Source organism: Elephantulus edwardii, unplaced genomic scaffold, assembly GCF_000299155.1.
Source record: "Elephantulus edwardii isolate Elephantulus edwardi_28Jun2011 unplaced genomic scaffold, EleEdw1.0 scaffold00342, whole genome shotgun sequence".
NCBI classification, from domain to species: domain Eukaryota; kingdom Metazoa; phylum Chordata; class Mammalia; order Macroscelidea; family Macroscelididae; genus Elephantulus; species Elephantulus edwardii.
The window spans coordinates 566,293-586,931 of NW_006400092.1; the positions used below are offsets into that span (position 1 = coordinate 566,293).

The 20,639-nt window shown below is 36.3% G+C and overlaps 1 protein-coding gene across 1 annotated transcript in view; it reads left to right on the forward strand.

Annotated features, from left to right (window-relative positions):
- Positions 1-1,257: 1,257 nt before the first annotated feature.
- The window catches only part of LOC102852896 (ovostatin homolog 2-like), a 75,453-nt gene continuing 56,071 nt past the window's right edge, over positions 1,258-20,639 (forward strand). The window contains 8 exon segments of the mRNA XM_006901756.1: positions 1,258-1,319; positions 1,626-1,809; positions 2,805-2,961; positions 6,109-6,161; positions 6,604-6,624; positions 7,466-7,634; positions 8,307-8,391; positions 15,323-15,437. Coding sequence (XP_006901818.1) covers positions 1,258-1,319; positions 1,626-1,809; positions 2,805-2,961; positions 6,109-6,161; positions 6,604-6,624; positions 7,466-7,634; positions 8,307-8,391; positions 15,323-15,437 — 846 coding nt within the window.

Consider the following 20,639-nt stretch of genomic DNA (forward strand, 5'->3'; position numbering starts at 1 on the left):
CTCCTGTGCAATTTTCAGTGTCAGATACTCAATCCTTAATTTTAGTTAAGAATCAGTTCAGACTTAATGAACACAGGAGCACTTACTTTGTGTGATGGTTTTTGTACTTCGCTTTGGATATGATGGGAACCTAATACTTACTGAATCAAGACATTATTAAAAAAAAAAAGAAGACTGACGCCAACTAGGGACTGTCCTAGAACTCAAGAAATGAGTGATGAGTTTATACCTTCAGCAAAATCATACAATATTGCCATTCTGACAGTATAGGAAGTGAAAATAAGATAAAATTACCACTTTGTAGTATTAGAAATGGTTCTTGAATGTAACAATCCTCGAGCTTTGTACATTAATGAAATCAAAATTTGAAATAAAAACAATGTTTTTGAAAAAGAACAAAACAAAACAAATGGAACAAGGGATACAATGAAGACTCTGACAGGGCTTGCTGGTTTCTTTGGCATGATTCATTGTTTGCCTTTTTGCAATCCAAATTATGAAAATGCCCCTTTTTTTTCTGCCAAGAAGTATCTAGTATATACTTATGTTAACCGTTTCTTTTTCTCATTTTTTGTGTATAAAACAATATGGAACATGGTAAAGTGAATGCCACTAAGGTGTGTTGATAGTTTTGATATTGTATTCTGTATTATAAAATTACAAGAAATAACACCAGTTTCAATGATTTGTAAACTGATCTTATGTTGTGATATTTGTTTGTATTGTGTTTTGACTATGTCCGGAATGCTGCTGTGTTCAAAAGCCTAAAAAATATATTGAAGGGAAATAAAATGCAAACAGGTTCTTGGAGAGATATTTTCCTTTCAACTGCTAATTGATAAGTATTAATAGCTTTTGAAACTCCTTTTGTCCTTCTGAGTGATGCAATCAACTAAGCGAAATAGGTTGGTCAAATAAAATCTTGAATGTCACACAACTGCTTTCTTTGTTTTTCTCCTTTTTCCCTGTCCAACTTTTGCTGCTGATTCTAAAACACAGCAGAGTCCAGAGATCTTAAGTAGGAAGTTAAGTATAAAATGACACCTCCTGCCGAGGTCATCTGAATGTGATTGGTGGGTCCCATAACACTTGCTCCAAAAAAGGAACTGATCCTTCTTGCAAGTGACTATAAAAACAAGAGTATATAGAGAAAGACAAAACAGAAGGAAGAAAAGAGAGTGGAGAGTTAAGATAGCTGACTGCTAATAACAGACAACAATTTTGAAGTCTTCCTTGTGTGGGCAGTGGGTTAAAAGGATGCTGATCATCTTTCTGAGCACTTTTGTGCTTCACTTCACTACTGCTGTTACTTCAGAACCGTAAGGGAATATTGTTCTCTTCATTTATATGAAAGTGATCTCATTTAATGTATTCTTTGTTAGAATTTTACTCTATTTCACCGTTTGAACTTCTGAGTCTTAAGTGCTAATATATCTTAAAACATTCAGACAAGTGGATGAAAGGAATTGACATCTTTGCTCTCTGCATAGCCAACTTCCTTATAAGCTTAACTAGGAAATGTGTGAATATGTCAGAATATATCAATGCTCTAAACTGTGTATTTAAATGACTGGTCTCCATTTTTCCTACACTTGTTTAGGATGTTGGTTATTTTCTTCTCATAGGCAGTATATCCTATGGATCTCTTCTGTGATACAGAGACATTCTACAGAAAAAACTTGTGTCCATCTTTTAAACCTTAATGAATCTGTATCTTTGAGTGTTATCTTAGAATATGATGGCGTCAATACCACTCTTTTTGATCAGTTTGTGGAGGAAAAGAATTTTTATACTTGTGCAAATTTCCAGGTAAGGCACTGAATTTGCCATTTCACAATTTGAGATAAAAAGGTGAAATAAGTATCTAAAATTTATTTTTAGAGAGAAATTGATTCTTGATATTTGAAGTGTGGGAAGTTGAGCAAAAATTAGAGATTTCTCAAGGGTCAAGAAATAAGTAAAGTCTACCATTTTACACACCCACCAGCAGTGTAGGAGAGTTCAAATCTCTCCACACCTTAGCCAGTATTTGTCTGCTATCCTGTTTCGCTTTGCTATTATTGCTGGGGCAAAATGACATCTCATTCTTGTTTTGATTTGCATCTCTCTAATAACTAGGGATTTTGAGCATTTCTTCAAAGAAATGATGCTGAATGAAATATATCTGTTACCAAAAGACAACTAGACCACTGCTATAAAAATAGGATGGACTTGGGTTGGGGTGATGAATAGATAAGGAATATTTCATTGGAATAGGTGAAGGAAAGAATTAGTTAAAAGAATGGGTGATTAGACATTATATATTTGACATGTATATCTGGAACAAGATGCGCATTACAAAGTGAATTGAGAAAGGGGTGGGGAGGACATATATACACATGAATGAATGAAAAGCCAATTTTTCTCTAAACTTTTACTCAATTAAAAAAAAAAAGAAATGTAAAATTTACATATGCAGCAAAAACTGTAAAATATTGCTATTCTTCCAAAGTAGGGAATGGCTGCAAGATATAATCACCATATTTTAAATAGTAGGAATGTTTCATGAGGAAAGGGAATTTGGATAAAAGTAAATAGAAAACTAAAGGACATAAAAATAAAGTCATTAGAAGTATTCTCATGCTAAATAAAGGAGTTGTAACAAGTGATTGTGGCCCATTTAAGAGATAATGGGTCTGTTATCTGTTTAAGAGATAATGGGATTGTTGTCTATTTAAGAGATAATGGGTTTGAGAAGACAAATTAAGATATTTATGATCTTACCATCTAAAAGGATTTTTCCATTTTGCTGTCCCCATAAACAGATCTCTCATAAATCCTCTGAACAATTGGCTTTTGTGACATTGTTGGCTAAGGGAGATACTCACAGCATTTTTGAGAGGAGATCTGTGGCCATCACTTCAGAAGAGACTGTTACCTTTGTGCAGACAGATAAACCCATCTATAAACAAGGAGAGAAGGGTGAGTGAATATAAAGTGGATTATAGGAGCACATTCTTTGACTTTATATTGTTGTTGCTCTTGTTATGTGCCTTCAATTCACTTGCGACTCATAGCAACCCTATGTACAACAGCTCTGAACCCTGATCTATTCTGAGTCAAACTTATGGTCTCTGACACACATACCTCATTACTCCAGTCACGGAATCAATTCATCTCCTCAAGGGACTTCCTCTCTTGCATTGTCCCTCCACTTTCCTTGCAACATGCCCAAATTTATCCTTATCATTATAGGATCCTTTCTTTCTCCTTTCCATCAAATCAGTAACATATCATAGCTGACTCTAATGGATTGCTATGAGTTGTACTTGACTCAACAGTACCTGAAAACAAACTGCATGAGAGATTTCCCATCTTTTTCTCTCAGAGTAGCTGGTGGATTTGAACCTTCTGCTTTTCGGCTGGCAAACCAAATCCTTACTGATTAGGCCACCAAGTGAATACTTCTCAAAGTTTTGTAAGCCACTTTCACTATTACTAAACTCTTGTAACAGGTTTGCATAATATAAAAGTTGCAAAAGCACAGACGTGGAGTAAAACTCTTTGGTTTGCATCTGGACTCATACTGTTTGCCTTCATTCTTTACCAGTCAGGCAAGTTAATTAAACCTCTTGCTTCCATTTCAATGGCCTTTAATTTCCTCATCTGCAGGATGCCCAACTGTCTTGATTATCTAACATTACTATATCAGAGACACCACAAATGGATGGTTTTAATAAATAGAAAAGTATTCTCTTACAATTTTGAAGGCTTGAAGTCCAGACTCAGGGCAGTAGCTCTTAGGGAAAGGTTTTCTCGGCCTCAACTATGGAGGAAAGCCCTTGTTTCCTTCAGTAGTTGTACTCCTGGTATTCCCTGGAGATCTCCCTGCGTCTTAGCTCTCCGAGCTTTCTTCTCTTTTTATGTTTGGTGAAATAAAAGATATTACAGGCCACACCCCAGAGAAACTCCCCTTGATTAGAGCTATCACAGAATTAAGGAGGGTTATATTACATCCTTAATCCTCCTACAACTATTTGGTTTATCTGATCATGGGGGATCGTTAATACAGTTTTCACTCTGCATCATTATATAAGTGGCCTTTGAGGGATGTAATTGAATTCTGTTCATTTTCTTCATACTGTTTTGACTCTGCTCCTTTATTTTTCAATTCCTTTTTCTTTCTAAGTTTTGCTGTCAGAGACTGAAAAGCTGTTATGAGGGATTTGTTCTTCACCTTTTTTCTAACCTTCCTGTTAGCTTTCTATGTATGCAGTGAAAACACAGGGTAAGATGGTGGGAACCTCATTAAATAGGCATGCAGAGAAAGGTCAAGAAACTTGGAGTAACATTTGAAAGCCTTTTGTAAGCATGACACCCCTTTGTGAACACACCATACATATATGAATAGTTCCAAAATTGCACACAATTGCAAGAAGAAAGTGAGGCTGGAGGTTTCCCTTTATCTTCTATGAATCACTGCTAATCAAGATTTTAAAGAGCTTTACCTAACCTGGTGTGACATCAAATATTTTGTTTCCTTGAAACAGATGAGGGAGTGAATAATTTAAAAGCAATGTAAGATAGGGTATTATGGTTATCACAAGAGTCCACAATTAAGGTTGCATAGTGGAATGTACTTGGGGCAGCGGGAGGGGTGTGGGGAGATTGTGTCCCAGGGAGGGAGTGTTTCTTTTACTTTTGAAAGAGAGGAGCGATCTTGGGGGTGGGGGGAGGGCTGGGCGGGGAGAGAAGTGCAGCAATGAATGAACAGAAATCCAAAATCTCTGTAAATGCTCATTAAAATTATGAAGAAAAAAAAGTATATTGTAATACAGAATGTGCTTTTACAAATCCCACTGTGTTCTATCTTAACCTCCTTGCCCTTCAGAGTCATTATTGTTAATTGCTTCAGAAACATCTCTATGAGCAAAATAAAGAGAGAAAACTGTATTGAGACCTATAAAAAGGGAATATTCCTTAGTCATCCACACTTGTGCTAGAATCATATGTTTCTAATGTACTCAATTTGAAAGCAGGAGTGACATCCAATTCCTAAACAAGACACCTCTAGAAACTCTATGAACTTTAATAAATGTCGATAGTTATAGAAAGGCTTCAGGCCTTTTGTTCCTAGGGTTGCTATGAGTTGTGCTTGACTCGATGACAGTCAACAATAACAATTGAACTCTGGCGTCCTAGTAGTTAAGGAGTTTCATTGCCAACTCAAAGACAAGCATATTATAGCCTCTGAAAATCCACTGGACGGAGGATCAGCTATGAGTTTGGATTGGATTTTTTGTTATTTCTTTTTTGAAAAAAATAAAATGAGAGTAGAATTCTTATAGTGACAGTCTTTCTGCCTTATATTCTCTTCTTTGAATTTATTAAAGTGTTAAGATAACTAATATGGATAAAATTCCATCTGAAATGGTTTTCATGGTATTCTGCTCAAATTAAGTTACTATTCCCTGACATAGACATTTTTTTTCCAGGAAAATTATGCTCTCTCCTACCATACATAAGTGAACTTATCTTTTTATGACTAACTCTGTCACCAACCTCTCTGACATAATTTTATGTTAGGCACAGCTAGCGTCAACTATAGAAAAACATAGTATCATGAGCTGAGAAATAATGGGTACACAGAAAAGTTTTTTACAAATGAAACAAAAAGATCAAAGGATTAAAATAAAAACAAGAGGGAGAGCAGTATTCTATGATTAAAAACAAAACAGAACACGATACACACACTCACAAACCCCAAAAAACCACCCAAATAAACTAAAAAATGCATTGCCATCAAGTTGGAACTGACTCTAACTGTCCCTCCATGGGGCTTCTGAGACTGTAAATCACATGGGAGGAGATTGCCTCTCTCTTTGTGAAATAGCTGGTGGAATCAGTCTGCCAGAGAGATGTCACTTTGCAGTTAGTAATGGGCTGGGCCCTATAGAAGAGGTCATGACAGCTCTCTCTGTTCTATGATAGCTTGAAAGACAGTTTCTCTTTTTTTTTTTTTTTTTTTTTTTTTTTTTTTGGGAAAGACAGTTTCTTTTTGTATTTATAATCAGGTTGGAGAGAGAAAAGTGACAGTGAGAAATATTGTCTCTCTTCTTTATTTTTCAGTTCTATTTCGTGTCGTGACATTGGATATTAAGTTCAAGCCTGTTGCAGATTTGGTAAACTCAACAGTTTCTAATGGCTCAATGAATTTTAAACAAATTAATTAAACAAATCCATTGCTATTCAGAGTGTTTTCAGGAAGGTTTCTGTATGTGTTAAAATAGATTCTAACATAACATGGAATTGTATATAGCTGTACCTCAATGCTAAAATTAAAGTGTAAAACCTTAATTTATAGAGTTATACATCTTTAGGTTTTTTTCATTAAGTATAGTGAAAATCGATTTCAAGGGACCCACTTCCCCCTTCCCAGAAGATCTTGGTTACCTTTTGGGTTTTCTTGGTATCTTTGGATATAGAAATCCTGTCCTCTGGGAAAGTGAGGATTAGGTTTCAATACTTAAGAAACCATATCATCTTTATAGTACTATATTCAGCAAAAAAAGAATATTCTATTGCATTCTATTAACCAGCATTTTTTTCCCTCCTCCTTTCCAGTATCCTTTAATTATAATTCAGGTAAGAGTTCTGTTTTCCCCAAATATATAATTTAAATTTTTTATCTAAATAGTGATGTGTGTCTAATTGTAGCTAAATTATAGCAATATATGTATTGAATGAGCTCATGTAAGTTGTAATACAAATCAATATGCTGAAATAAATTGAAAAGGGAATGATATCAACCCTTTCTTACTACAGAATTTCTACTGATCAGCTTTTGCCTGTGTAACCAATTTATATATAAACCAGGTGAAGCTTCTCATTGTTGTGCACCATTGAGTCAGAACTGACTCAAAGCTGACCCTTTTTTGTGTATTTTTATTGTCTATAAATCTCAGAGAAGGAGACTGCCCATCTTTTTCCTGTGGAACAGCCGACAGATTTGAACAGCATGCCTTCAACCTGAATAGTATGGCAGTGCAACTCCTTACCACTTAGCCACCAGAGCTCCCTACTTGAAATTTATACAGTGTCAATCTCTATAAGTATTTGTTAGAAAATTAATACCTTGATGCACCTCTTGGTGTGTCCACTCACTTTAAAGTGACTTTATCATGCCCTTCTACTGCATCCATATTGAGTTTTTAACTCATTCATTTTTCAACTCTGGTTCAGAGAGATGAAGTTAAAATTATTACAATTTTTTCTTTATATTTTAGGCTTAAAAATGATACATTATAAAATTTGCATAATTTGAGGAATATTAATTAAGATACAGAAACTATAACGTTTTCCAATTTGAGATAATTGATGTAAAATATTAGGGCCCTTTTTACTTTCATTAACCACATAAAGGACAGAGAAAAAATAATGCTCCTTAAGTCACCTCTGATTGTTTTTTTATATATTTCTTTTCTAGGATCCTAAAGGCAATAGGATTTTTCAGTGGCAAAATGTGACTTCTACTCAAAATATTACCCAGCTTTCATTCCAGTTGACTAAAGAACCAATGTTGGGAGATTATTCAATTATCGTGAAGAAAAAATCAGAAAAGACAGTGAGCCACCAATTTACTGTTAATGAATATGGTAACTAATCTCTATTTATGCTATTTATAGTTGCCCAACAATAATAAAGGGAGCTCTGGTAGCTTAGTGGTTAAAGATTGGCACTGTCAATCCAAAAGAACATGGTTACAATCCACCAGCCAGGATTTAGAATTCACAGGACTGAAAAGAAAGAGTTCAATGAAATGGAAAAAAATAAACCAAAACAACCTAACTGTTTTGCTGGACATAGGCAAAAGTAGGTGATGCTGGCTTTGGTTCTCTGCTATCTTACTTTCTTGATTTTTTTTTTTTTAAACTTTATCATTCCTGCTTTTCAACTCTGGACCTCAACTTTAAATATCTCATAAAATTGACCAGTAGTCAACTTTTAAATATCTCTTTTTTCAATTCAACTTAATACTTAAAGGGCCTGAATGATTGCAAATAAATAAAATGTGAAATCTTGAGAACAGAAAAGAGAATAATAAATAAATAAAGAGGGAAAACTAATGGATAATGGAAAAAAAATTGAGATGCTGGGCAGTCTGGTACTGTGGATGATTTTGGACCATTGGAACTTGGCCTGTAAAGATATACACATAGGAAAATATTGTGCATGAAGCTATATTTCCCTACATGAATCTTGTTCAACTTTGCTCACAGGTAATTATGACAACTGAAGTAAATATATTTTTCTTTCCTTTTTTCCAGTTTTGCCCAATTTCGAAGTTATAATCAATGCACCAAAAACAATAACTATTTCAGATGATGCGTTCCAAGTGACTGCATGTGCTAAGTAAGTAGTTATTAAGGACACTTGTCTTATAGATCAATGTAATCTCAGAAAACATTGTGTTGTTGTTGTTAAGTGCCATTGAGTCATAGGCAACTCGTAGTGACCCTTTGAATGAAAGGCCTGGACACTTGTATAACTTTCATCCTTTCTCCAGGTTTGTAGAGTTTCCAGAGGCAAGCTATTTGGGAAGTGGATGCCACTCCTGCTTCCAATCAGAAAACATTAGAAAGGAAATTAATCATGGAGCTTGATATACTTTTATACATTGTATTAATGCATACTTCTACAATGAAAAATAATGAGTTAGCACTGTAAAATATTTGAAAAATATAAAGAAAATATTAAAAATAAAAGGCCGTCAACTTCCATTTGTATTTATTTTCTTCAAATATTTTGCCCACACACAACTGTCTTTTATAAGTATATTCCAGTCATAGATGATGGATGTTTAAAATAATGGGATAACCAATGTAGACTTGAAGACAATCAAGATCCAAAATTGACTTTACTAGAAAAACTCTACACAAACACAGGGATTTTTACTGCAATTAATATCTCTAACTAATTTACCTGCTTAATGGCTGAGATGCTATCAATTGTCCCATTGGTGAGAATCTTTGTTTTCTTGATGTTGAGCTTCAATCCATATTGAAGGCTGCAATCCTTGACCTTCTGCAGCAAGCGCTTCAGGTCTTTCTCAGTTTCAGCAAGCAAGATTGTGTCATCTGCATAATGCAGATTGTTGATGAGTCTATCTCTAATCCTGATGCCACATTTCTCCTCATAGAACTCATCCTCCTGGATAATCTGTTTTGCATATAGATTAAGAAGATGTGGAGATAGGACACATCCTTGGGGCACACCCTGCCCAATTTTGAACCATGTAGTATTTCCTTTCTCTGTTCTGATGACTGTTTCCTGGCCCAAGTATAGGTTTCACATAAGGACAATCAAGTGTTCTGGGATTCCCACTCTTTTCAGAGTCAGCCACCATTTATTATGATCTACAGTCAAATGTCTTTGCATAGTCAATGAAACAGAGATAAACATTTCTCTGGTACTGAGAATTCAGCCAATATCCACCTGACATTAGTTATACTATCCCTAGTACCACGGCCTCTTCTAAACACAGCTTGCACTTCAGGAAATTCTCCATTGATGTGCTGTTCCAGTAGGTTCTGGATAATTTTCAGCAGAATCTTGCTTGTATGTGATATTAATGATATTGATTGATAATTTCCACACTCTGTTGTGTCACCTTTCTTTGGAATGGGAACAAATATAGATCTCTTCCAGTCAGTATGCCAAGTTGTCATTCAGATTTCTTGGCACACTTGATGAGCACATCCAGAGCAGTATCTGTTTGTTGAAATATGTCAATTAGTATGCCATCAGTTCCTGGGGCATTGTTTTTTGCCAATTCTTTCAGAGCAGCTTAAACTTCTTCCTTTATCACCATAGGCTCATTCTCATATGTTTGTTTCATGAAATTCTTCTGTGCCCGCCAATTCCTTTTGGTGCAGTGACTCTGTATACTATCCATCTTCTTTTAATGCTTTCTGGATCATTTAATATTCTGCCCAAAGCATCCATAAGTATTGAAACTTGAGGTTTGAATTTGTTCTTCACTTCCTTGAGCTTAAGAAATGCTGAGTGAATTGGGCCCTTTTGATTTTCTAACTTCAGCTCCTTGCATATTTCATTGTAATACTTTTCTTTGTCTTCCCAAACTGCCCTTTGGAATTTTCTGTTCAACTCCTTAACATCTTGATTTCGTTCCTTTTTTTGTCTTCTTGGTGCTCTAGTATAATACTCAGAGGGAGTTTTTTTGTGGTGTTTGTTTTTTTTTTTTTTAACTTCCATCTTGGTCTTTTCTTTCTCCTCTATCTTTACAATGACTTTTTTGCATTCTTCCTGAAGGATATTCTTGATTGTCAGCACAGTGATTAATGGTGAAGAGATTGAGATTATAAACAACTTCAGTTTACTTGGCTCTACTATCAATACTCTTGGTACCAGCAGCCAAGATTTTTTTTTCATTTAAAAAAAAATTATTTATTTTATTTTACATTCATTTATTGTTGCACACGTTCCTCCCTGCCCATTCCTCCACATCCCTCCCTGTCCCCCAGTTCACTTTTCTCTTTGACAAGTTAAAGAAAAATAAATTCTTTCACTGTTATACAATCTCCCCACCCAGTCTACTCCACTATGCAGGGTGTGTTCTGGACTCTTGTCATGACAATAATACCTAATATCACATTCCTCTTAAATAGTACTCTCCCTCATCTGTTTCAATGCAGTATGTATTATTTATCCACACTAAGTTTTCCCCCAACTCCGATTTCATTCCCACTTTACAACAGTGACACTATGCAGTATCTATTGTCACTGAGATATTTCACTCAGCATAATGTCCTCCAGGCTCACCCATTTTGTGCAATATTTCATAAGTTCCTTGTTTTTCAATGTAGCATAGTATTCCATTATGTGAATATACGACAGCTTCTCTAGCCATTAGTTTTTTGATGAGCACTTGGGTTGTTTCCAACTCTTTGCTATTGTAAACAAAGCCACAATGAACATGAGTGTGCATATATCTGCTTGGGTGGCAGTTCTGGTTTCTTTAGGGTATATTCCCAGTAGTGGAATTCCTGGTTCAAATGGTATTTCTATTTCCAACTTTTTGAGAAAGCACCATATTGCTTTCCATAGTGGTTGCATTTGCACCATTTTATACTCCCACCAGCAATGAATAAAGGCTCCAGTTTCTCTGAGGTGTCCAGGATCTCCCTGTTGACTGAGTTAAGGGGTCCCATGTAATCAAGCCAGGCAGCAGTTTTTCCCCCAAATAACAGTGAGAGCAGCACAGGCAGCACTGACCAGCTTCCTGCCTCAATGTCCTGAGTTCCTCCAGCTAGGAAATTAAATGACTAATTGTATTGGTGAAAGTCTGCTGTCAGAGACCTCTCCAAAGTAACAATGTCAGTCTGGAGTCTAAAGTGCACCTGAAACAGGCAATTACTAGCTATGCATCAGAAAGCTGGACAATGACTAGGGATGATAGGAGGAGAATTGATGCCTTTGAGCTGTGGTGCTGGATAAGCATATTGAATATACCATGGACTTCTAGGAGAACAAGCAAGTTTGTCCTGGAGAGGGTGAAGTCAGACTGCTCCTTGGACGTAGCGATTCTGAAGCTCCATCTGACATAGTTTGGATATGTTGCAAGGCGGGATCAGTCCTTGGAGAGGGTCATCATGCTTAGGAGGGTGGAGGGACAGTGTGAGAATGGAAGACCCTTGGTGTGAGGGATTGATTCAGTGACTGGGGTAATGGGGGTAGTTGTGTCAGAGACAATAAGATTGGCACAGGATAGAGCAGGGTTTAGGGCTGTTGTACATACAGCTGCTGTGAGTCACAGGTGACTCAATGGCACATAACAACAACAACAACAAAGGCTGAAAAACCAAAGCAAAGGGAAGAAATCAGCAAGTTAAGGAGCTGGATAGAAGATTACAAAGGACATCTACAGAAGACAAAACAAAGTATTATAATAAAATGTGCAAAGAGCTAGACTAAGAAAATAAAGAGGGTTGAACTAGCTCAGCATTTCTTAAGCTAAATGAACTAAAGAACAAATTCAAGCCTTGAGTTGCAATAGGATACTATAGGCAGAATATTAAATGATTCAGGAATCACCAAAAGAAGATGGAAGAGGTACAGAGTCACTGTACTGAAAAAGAACTGGTCAATACAAAAGTATCTCATGAAAAAAGCTGTGTTCAAGAAGCAAAGGTGATGGAGGAAGAAGTTCTAGCTACTCTGAAGGAATTGGTAAAAAGCAAGTCCCCAGCAATTGATGGAATACCAACTGACATATTTAAACAAACAGGTGCAGCCCTGGAAAGGCTCACCAAGTTGTGGCAAGAAATCTGGAGAACAACTACCTGGCCAACAACTGACTGGAAGAGAGATCCATATTTGTTTCCATTTCAAAAAAAGGTGATCCAGCAGAGTGTGGCAAATATAGAATGATATAACTAATATCTTATGCAAGCAAAATTATGCTGAATATTATAAAAAAAAAACTTGGAACAGTACATCAACAGAGAACTACCTCTGTTTGGCAGAGTCAAGGGACAGCATAGTAGAGCTATGAGTTGCAGTTGACTTGATGGCACATAACAACAATGGCATATTTAAAAATTATGACATGGATCCCGGAAGTTAAAATGTCCACTAGGTCTGATACTCAGTATTATGCCATTTTCTTTTATTTTGTTATCTGACACAATTGCCCTATGTATTTGTAAAGCCTAATCTTATTATTAGAATTGTTATTATGTACCTTGAAGTGCAAACTGATTCATAGCTGAACTTCCAGTGGGTTTTCAGAGGCAGTAAGTTACACTAGAAGATACTGAAGATATTGATTATCTTTTCTAGATTTCACAGGCTCACAGATGAGGAAAAGTTTGGCCCAGAAAGATGCTGGACTTATAATTTATTTAAAACTTTGAGGATGAGATGATGGAATGTATTACATGAATTTTTTGAGGGACAAAGAGTGAAATGAATTCCGTATTTTATCCTCAAAATATGTATCAACTTGGCTAGTCCTTTAGAAGCAATTATGTTAATAAGTCATGATATAATCTATAGTATTAAATTGTATTTTGAGTTATTTCCTTTGATATTTTTTAGAAGTGATTAAACAAGCAATCAGAAAGCAGAGGAACCCTGACTAGCACCAGAAAAAAGAGCTAGGGGTCGTACAAGTTCTCAGGGACCTGGAGTTCCTATACCAAGAACGTCCTATATCAAGGGTCAGATTGATGTAAAAATATATGGAAATCTCAGTGGAACACTAGTCCCACAGATGCTAAAAGGAGGCAAAGATTTTACCTAAGAGTCAACAGAGAGAAAAAGTCTTTTCCTTAGAGCTGACATCTTTAGTTTGGATTTAGTCTTTGAAAATTGTAGTAGTATGTCCAGAGACCAAACCAAAGGGAAGAAATGATAAAAGAGATGGTCTAAAGATTTCAAAAGACAGCTTAAGAAGACAAAGCAAAGTATGATATTAGAAAGTGCAAAGAGCTAGAAAAAAATTCAAAAGGAAGAAATGGCTCGGCATTTCTCAAGTTGAAAGAACTAAAAAACTAATTCAAGCGTCAAGATGCAATATTAAAGGATATTAGGTGGAAAGTATTGAACAGTGCAGTTAGCACCAAAAGACAAAAGAATCACAAAGTCTACCTCTCTCTCTCACCACCCACCCCCATACAGTTAACTTGAAGGTGCTAAACAACAACAACAAAAAATTATGGAAGAATTTAATTTTTTTATGGTAATCTACTTATGGAAGGAATATACTGAATCATTGTATCGAAAGGAATTGGCAGATACAGAAGAATTTAATGAAATAACATTTGAGCAAGAACCTATGGTGATGAAGGAAGAAGTTTAAGCTGCTTTGAAGGAAATAGCCAAAAATAAGGCCCCTGGAATAGATGGTATACCAATTGACATATTTCAGCTAACAGATGCTGCCCTGGACGTGCTCACCAAGTTGTGCCAAGAAATCTGGAGAACAACCACTTGGCCAACTGACTGGAAGAGATCTATATTTGTTCCATCCCAAAGAAGGGTGACCCAACTGAGTGTGGAAACTACAGAACAATATCATTGATTTCACATGCAAGCAAGATTCTACTGAAGATTATCCAAAAATGACTGGAACAGTACATCAACAGAGAACTGCCAGAAGTCCAGGCTGGGTTTAGAAGGGGTCATGGTACTAGGGATATTGTAGCTGATGTTAGATGGATCTTAGCTGAAAGCAGAGAATACCAGAAGAATGTCTATCTGTGTTTTATTGATTATGCAAAAGCATTTGTGTCAGAGGCAATGCGATTGGCACAGGATAGAGCAGGGTTTAGGGCTATTGTACATAGGCTCGCTATGAGTCGCAAATGATTCCACGCCACATAACAACAATAACGACAATCTACTTACGGTATTTCTGTTTTAATTAACACTGGATAACCAAGACAATTATGTATGAATTTAGAAAAAAAATGTATTTATTTAAGCCCTGATACCTTAACCCTACTTTTTGTTTCAAATTCATCAGCAACTCTGACAGGAAAAGATAGACAGCCTTCTCCTGTAAAGACTAATAGAAACCTAATTGAAGATTGCTATGAGTCAAAAACAGTCCCAACAGCAGTGAGTTTGGTTTGGCTTGGCTTTACTGATATGTTATGGTTTTGGTAAACACAGGCCTGACCTTTTATATGTATTGAGTGGTAAAATAAGAATCTTTTAAAAATAAATTAACTTCAGAATACTACATGATTCTGAATTTTCCAGTGGTTTTTTTTTATGCTTATGTATTTCTGTCACAGAAAAGAAAGCAACATAACCAGTTTTTAAAATACTTTGGTAAGATTTAGTTCTGTCTAATTATTATGCTTTAAATCTGACATACTACATTATTTTAGATTCTACTTTACTTTGAGGGCACTCTAGTAGCTTAGTGGCAAGGAACTGCAATTCACACTCAAATGTACATGGTTCAAATTCACCAGCTGCTGTATAGATGAAAGATGGGCGGTCTCCTCCTGTGTGATTGACTGTCTCTGAAATCCCACTGGAGGGGTTGACTATGGATCTGGTCTGACTGGACACTACACAGCAAAACTTTATTTTTAATTTCCTTTTAAAAAAAGAAGAAAACCAGATCAAATGTCCAATTTAATCTAAATTCTATGAGGAAATAGTATCAAGATAGGAGAGCTGCCAGCTGAATTATGCGAAATGGCAGTACATGGTTTAGGGATTTCAAAGAATTTCTTTTTAAAGGAGGCCATAGAACATTGTTATGGTATGGTCCATCTGTAATCACAAGCATCCTCTCTCTTGCTAGGTATACCTTTGGCCAACCTGTGCAAGGGAAAGCCCAAATCCAGGTGTGCAGAAAATTTTACTCCTCCACCAACTGTGGGGAAGACAATGAAATCTGTGAGCGGTTCGTCACACAGGTATAGGCCATGATCTTTACTCTGAAAAGTTTCTCTCCTGTTTTAAATGATTACTCTTTGATTCTATCAATGAAAGATAATTAACAGTATTATTGCTTTCATTTTTAGAGTAATGGAGGTTGTGGTTAAATGGGGTGAAGACTGAGGGAAGGCACAGTGTTCCACATCAGTCATTTTCTCTCTGTTATGCACCATGGGATGGCAGCCAACTCACAGCTGACCATCCAGTGGGTTCTTAGGGGCAGTAAATCTCATGGGAAGAGACTGCTCATCTTTCTCTCACATCTTCTCTCTAGGTCACATAATTTGTCCACTGACTATTGTCATTAGATTTTTAGAATTCAAAAGCTCTTATTGACTTCCTCGTTTTATAGCAGACTCACTAGGTGGCTTTTTGTAATTGCTTTGGAAACTCATTAATCATTTTGAAATGAAAGGAATCCCTGATGCTACAGGAGGAGGATTATCCAATCAGTAAGTTAAGCACAGCCTTAATTGTGCTTTAGAGCTGATTCAGCCACCTGTAGTGAACATGTGAAACTATTTGCTGCAAATTAGTAAGTAATGGAGTAATTCTAAGTTTACTTGCTTGCTGAGTGGGTACTTTGCTACTAGTTTTGTTGTTAGGTGCCCTTGAGTCTGAAAATTTGAAAAGAAGCTTTGATTCTGTGGGAAGATGCTATTATATTAGAAGAAGAGACAGATGACAGTCATAGCTAGAAGCAGAATCTTTAGCTTAGTGAAAAATAAGTGACATTGTTTAGGGTCTCTGTGAGTTCTGGTGTGGACAAAAAGAATAATAAGCACAAGGAAGCCAGTGTTCACCTTACTTATTGAGTAATTGTGAGAGCAGCTAATTTGCAAGCATTTACAGTTCACAACATCTACTTTTGTTACTTTTATGTGCAGTTGCTGTTGGAAACCACTCTTTGTTTTCTCTATCTTCCTTATCTTAGTTGACAAGAAGTCTTTATTTATGGTGTTCTAAATATGCAGAGTAAAACTGCTCCATAGGTTTTTCAAGGCTGTGACTTTTTTTTAATTGAAATTTTAATCAAAGTTTACAGAGCCTTTGGATTTCCGTTCATAGACTGCTGCACATTTTACTTTCTGCCCACCCCTCCCCCCTAGTTCTCTTTTCTCTTTGAAAAGAAAAAAAAATTCTTTCATTGTTATACAATCCTGGCCCTGCCAGTCCAATTTACTATGCAGCTCTTATTCTGGACTGTTGTCATGAAAATAATACCTAATCATATATTCCTTTTAAACTGTTCTCTCCCTAATCTGTTTCAATGCAGTATACATTATTTATCCCCTCTTTTCTTAGGTTTCCCCCAACTCCCATATCAGTTCTGTTTTACAACAGTGGCACTACGCAGTATTTGTCCTTTTGTGACTGAGATGTTTCACTTAGCATAATGTCCTCCAGGGTCACCCATTTTGAAAAATATTGCATGAGTTCCTTGTTTTTCAATGCAGCATAGTATTCCATTGTGTGAATATACCACAGTTTTTCTATCCATTCATTTGTTGATGGGCACTTGGGTTGTTTCCAACTCTTTGCTATTGTGAACAAAGCAGCAGTAAACATGGGTGAGCATATATCTGCTTGGGTAACAGTTCTGCTTTCTTTAGGGTATATTTCCAGTAGTGGAACTGCTGGGTCAAATGGTATTTCTATATCCAATTTTTTGAGAAAGAGCCATACTGCCTTCCATAGTGGCTTATTTTTCAGAAACAGATCTTTTCTAAGATGTTTCTGGGTGGGTTTAATATGATCTTTCACCTGTAGCTGAGTACTGATCGATCCATTGCCCAACCTAGGGATCCCTGTAGCATCCTAGTACTTACTATACTGCCGCTCTCAAGTAATGAACAACTCTGTTCTTCTTCTGATATTCAAACATAAACTTTGTATATACCACACAGTTTATATTTTAAGATTATTATTTAATTTATATGCCAAAGTAGTAGAATGAACAGTCTTTACATCAATAACACAATATTAGCCCAAGTAATCTAGAAGACTGTTGATGTGCTGTTCCAGTCCCTATCTTCATATGAGAGATTTTATTTGTTAGAGAACGAGTACTTAGAGTGGATTTCTTAAGCTACAGAAAAGATACAGGTAGGTGTATAGAAAGACTAGAGAGAGATAATGATACATAATGTTAGCTTTAAGAATATTACCATGTCAAAAAAAGTATTTAAAAGTCCAAATACCTCTCAGCAATACCAGAAAGCTAGACACCTGACTTATGGATACTTCTTAAGTGTCTTTTAAATTAGAAAAAATTTCAACCTTGGTGCAACCACTGTGGAAGGCGGTATGGCACTTTCTGCAAATAGAGACCCAGCAATTCCACTACTGGGAATACACCCCAAAGAGACCATACCTGACATCCAAGCAGATATATGCACACCCATGTTTATTGCGGCTTTGTTCACAATAGCAAGGAGTTGGAAACAACCTAAGTGCCTATCAACAAGTGAATGGATAGAGAAGCTGTGGTATATTCACACAATGGAATACTATGCTGCATTGAAAAACAAAGAACTCATGCAATATTTTTCAAAATGGGTGACCCTGGAGGACATTATGCTGAGTAAAGTATCTCAGTCACAAAAGGATAAATACTGCATGGTGCCACTGTTATAAAACAAGACTGACCTCGGAGTTTGGGGGAGACTGAAAAAAGATGGGTTCTATAATGTATACTGCATTGATACAGATGAGGGGGGAAACTGTTTAGAAGGGATATGTGATTAGGTATTTTTGACACGAGAGGAGTCCAGAGCAAAGGCTGCATAGTGGAGTGGACCTGGAGGGAGGGATTGTAAAACAATGAAAGAATTTTTCTTTTACTTTTCCAAGAGGTTAGTGTACTAGGGAAGAGGTTTGGGAGGGGAGAAAAGTGCAACAATGAATGAATGGAAATCCAAAGCCTCTGTAAATTTTCATTGAAATTAATAATAAATTTTAAAAAAATTTCAACCTAAGCCCTGCAACGGGGGACTCAGGAAAGGATAGTAATTGTTTCCAGAAACTTGATAAATGAGATTGGAGCACTGGGGGGAGCGTAGAAGCATGGCACACTGGCCAGACAGGGCAGTTATTTGAGTGAGATGCCATCAATTTTGGGTGGGATAGTCCTGCTTCAGATGTACTTCAAATCTGATTGCTATGCCACATCTATTCTGTCCTTTTTACAGAAGAGGGAAATAATGTATCTAGCATGACTTTGTCAGATAAATTTTTCTATTCTTTTTGTTCACTTTAACTTTTTGAAAATTTTCATGTGTTTTTGGGACATTCTCTTAGCCATGACTGAACCTGGCAAACCCTGCAGGCAACACTAGCAAATTCTTAAAGTGGGGACCAGATCTTGTGCAAAATCTGGGGGTGGTCTTTATATTCTCCATTGATAATCCTCCACTTTAAAAATTACTGCCAGAAATTTCTTTGTTGTTGTTTAGTGTTGTAGAATAGTAACTACGTCATAGCTTACCCTCCAGAACGTTTTCAGAGGCAGCAGATCAGAGTAGTAGATCACCTGTCTTTCTCCTGCAGAGCAGATGGTGAATTTTAAACCATGTGCCTTTAGGTTGCAACACAGCATTTTAACAGTAGGCCATCAGAGCTCCTTCCAATATTTTTAATATATATGTAGGAATCTAAAGGATTTTTCTAGTTGGCTAGAAATGCATTTTAAGTTTACTAGTAATTTTACCTAATTAGAGAACTCTGGTGGCTTAGTGGTAAGAATTGCCATCCCAAAGGCATGTGGTTTGAGTCCACCAGCTGCTCTATGAGAGAAAGATAGACACTCTCCTTGTAATTTACAGACTCTGAAAACTCACTAGAGGGTCAGGTGTGAATCAATTCCAACTCATAATAACAGTGAGTTTGAGCATGACTTTGTTGTATATTTTGTTACCAAATTAGATTTGTTCTTTTGTAAACTGCAGTATTGTTGCTGCTGTTAAGTGCCATCTTTTGTTTTTCCACACCTTTTTTGAAAAGTTCAGTTTGATTAATATGATGTTTTCCCAATCTTTGCATATCTTTTTCTAAAGTATTATTTCACTGTAAAATGAATTCTCTCTATAATTCCTCAAATCCTCCTCCTGACTAGTAGTATACCTCATCTAAAAACGAAAACCGGTTGGGTTTTGTTTTTAGTGGGAAGATGTTTAATTATTCAACCATTCTGCTCTTGTAAACACCTGAATCCATCATGTTTTGTTTATTATGATTGAGTCTTTAAATTCAAGCCAACTCATTCATGCTTGGCCAATCAATGTGAGTCTCTCCTGTAAGGCCTTTGATAACTGCTAATACTTGCCAGCTTTCTAGTGTAGAGTTTTTCCTCTTCCAGTTGAAATTGTCTTATTTAAAGAATATTGCCCTGTATCAGAGTCTGTGAGTGTTGTAAATTATTAACATGCTGGGAGATTAATCAGAAGAAATCTGGGCTGTTTAAGTCCACAGAGAAGTACCCCATAAGAAAGGCCTGGAAAAATCAGGTATTTAAAACCGTGTGGAGTATATTTCCAGTCTAACACATATGGAATCCCCATGAATCAGAACCTGGGTTTTTTGGTTTATTTGTTTGATTGGTTATTGTTATTATTTATCTTTTAAAAAATAGTTTATGCTTGTTAGTGCTTTTTTTATATATATTAAAATCCCTATTTGTGAATTTCTAGCCTTAGAAATTCACCTGCTACACTGAGGAAGAAAGACGATCTCCTTCTATTTGATTTCTATAGCCTCTGAAAAGCAGCTGGATGGTTGGTCAGCTAGAAGTCAGTTCTGACTAGCAAGCTAAACAGCTAGCCTTAGAGAAATGTTTTACTTGTCTCTCTGCTGTGCGGGTGGCATGTAGGCATATATTGATTATTCTAACTCATATAATTTCCATCAAGTCAGAACTGACTCTCTGCTAATGCTCCAGTGGGTGTTTAGGAGGCTATAAATGGAACAGAAGGTAATTGTCCCTCTTCCTGCCCCAAAGCTGCTGGTGAATTCAAACTATGTGGGTTAGCAATATGACTCTCTACAGACTATACCCTATGATGATTATTATGGATAGTGATTTCTCGAAACCATTTGCATTTATTATGTTTTAAAATAAAGACTCAAAACTCATAGACAGGGAGCTCTGATGGCGTAGTGGATAAGGGTTGCCCTAAAAACAC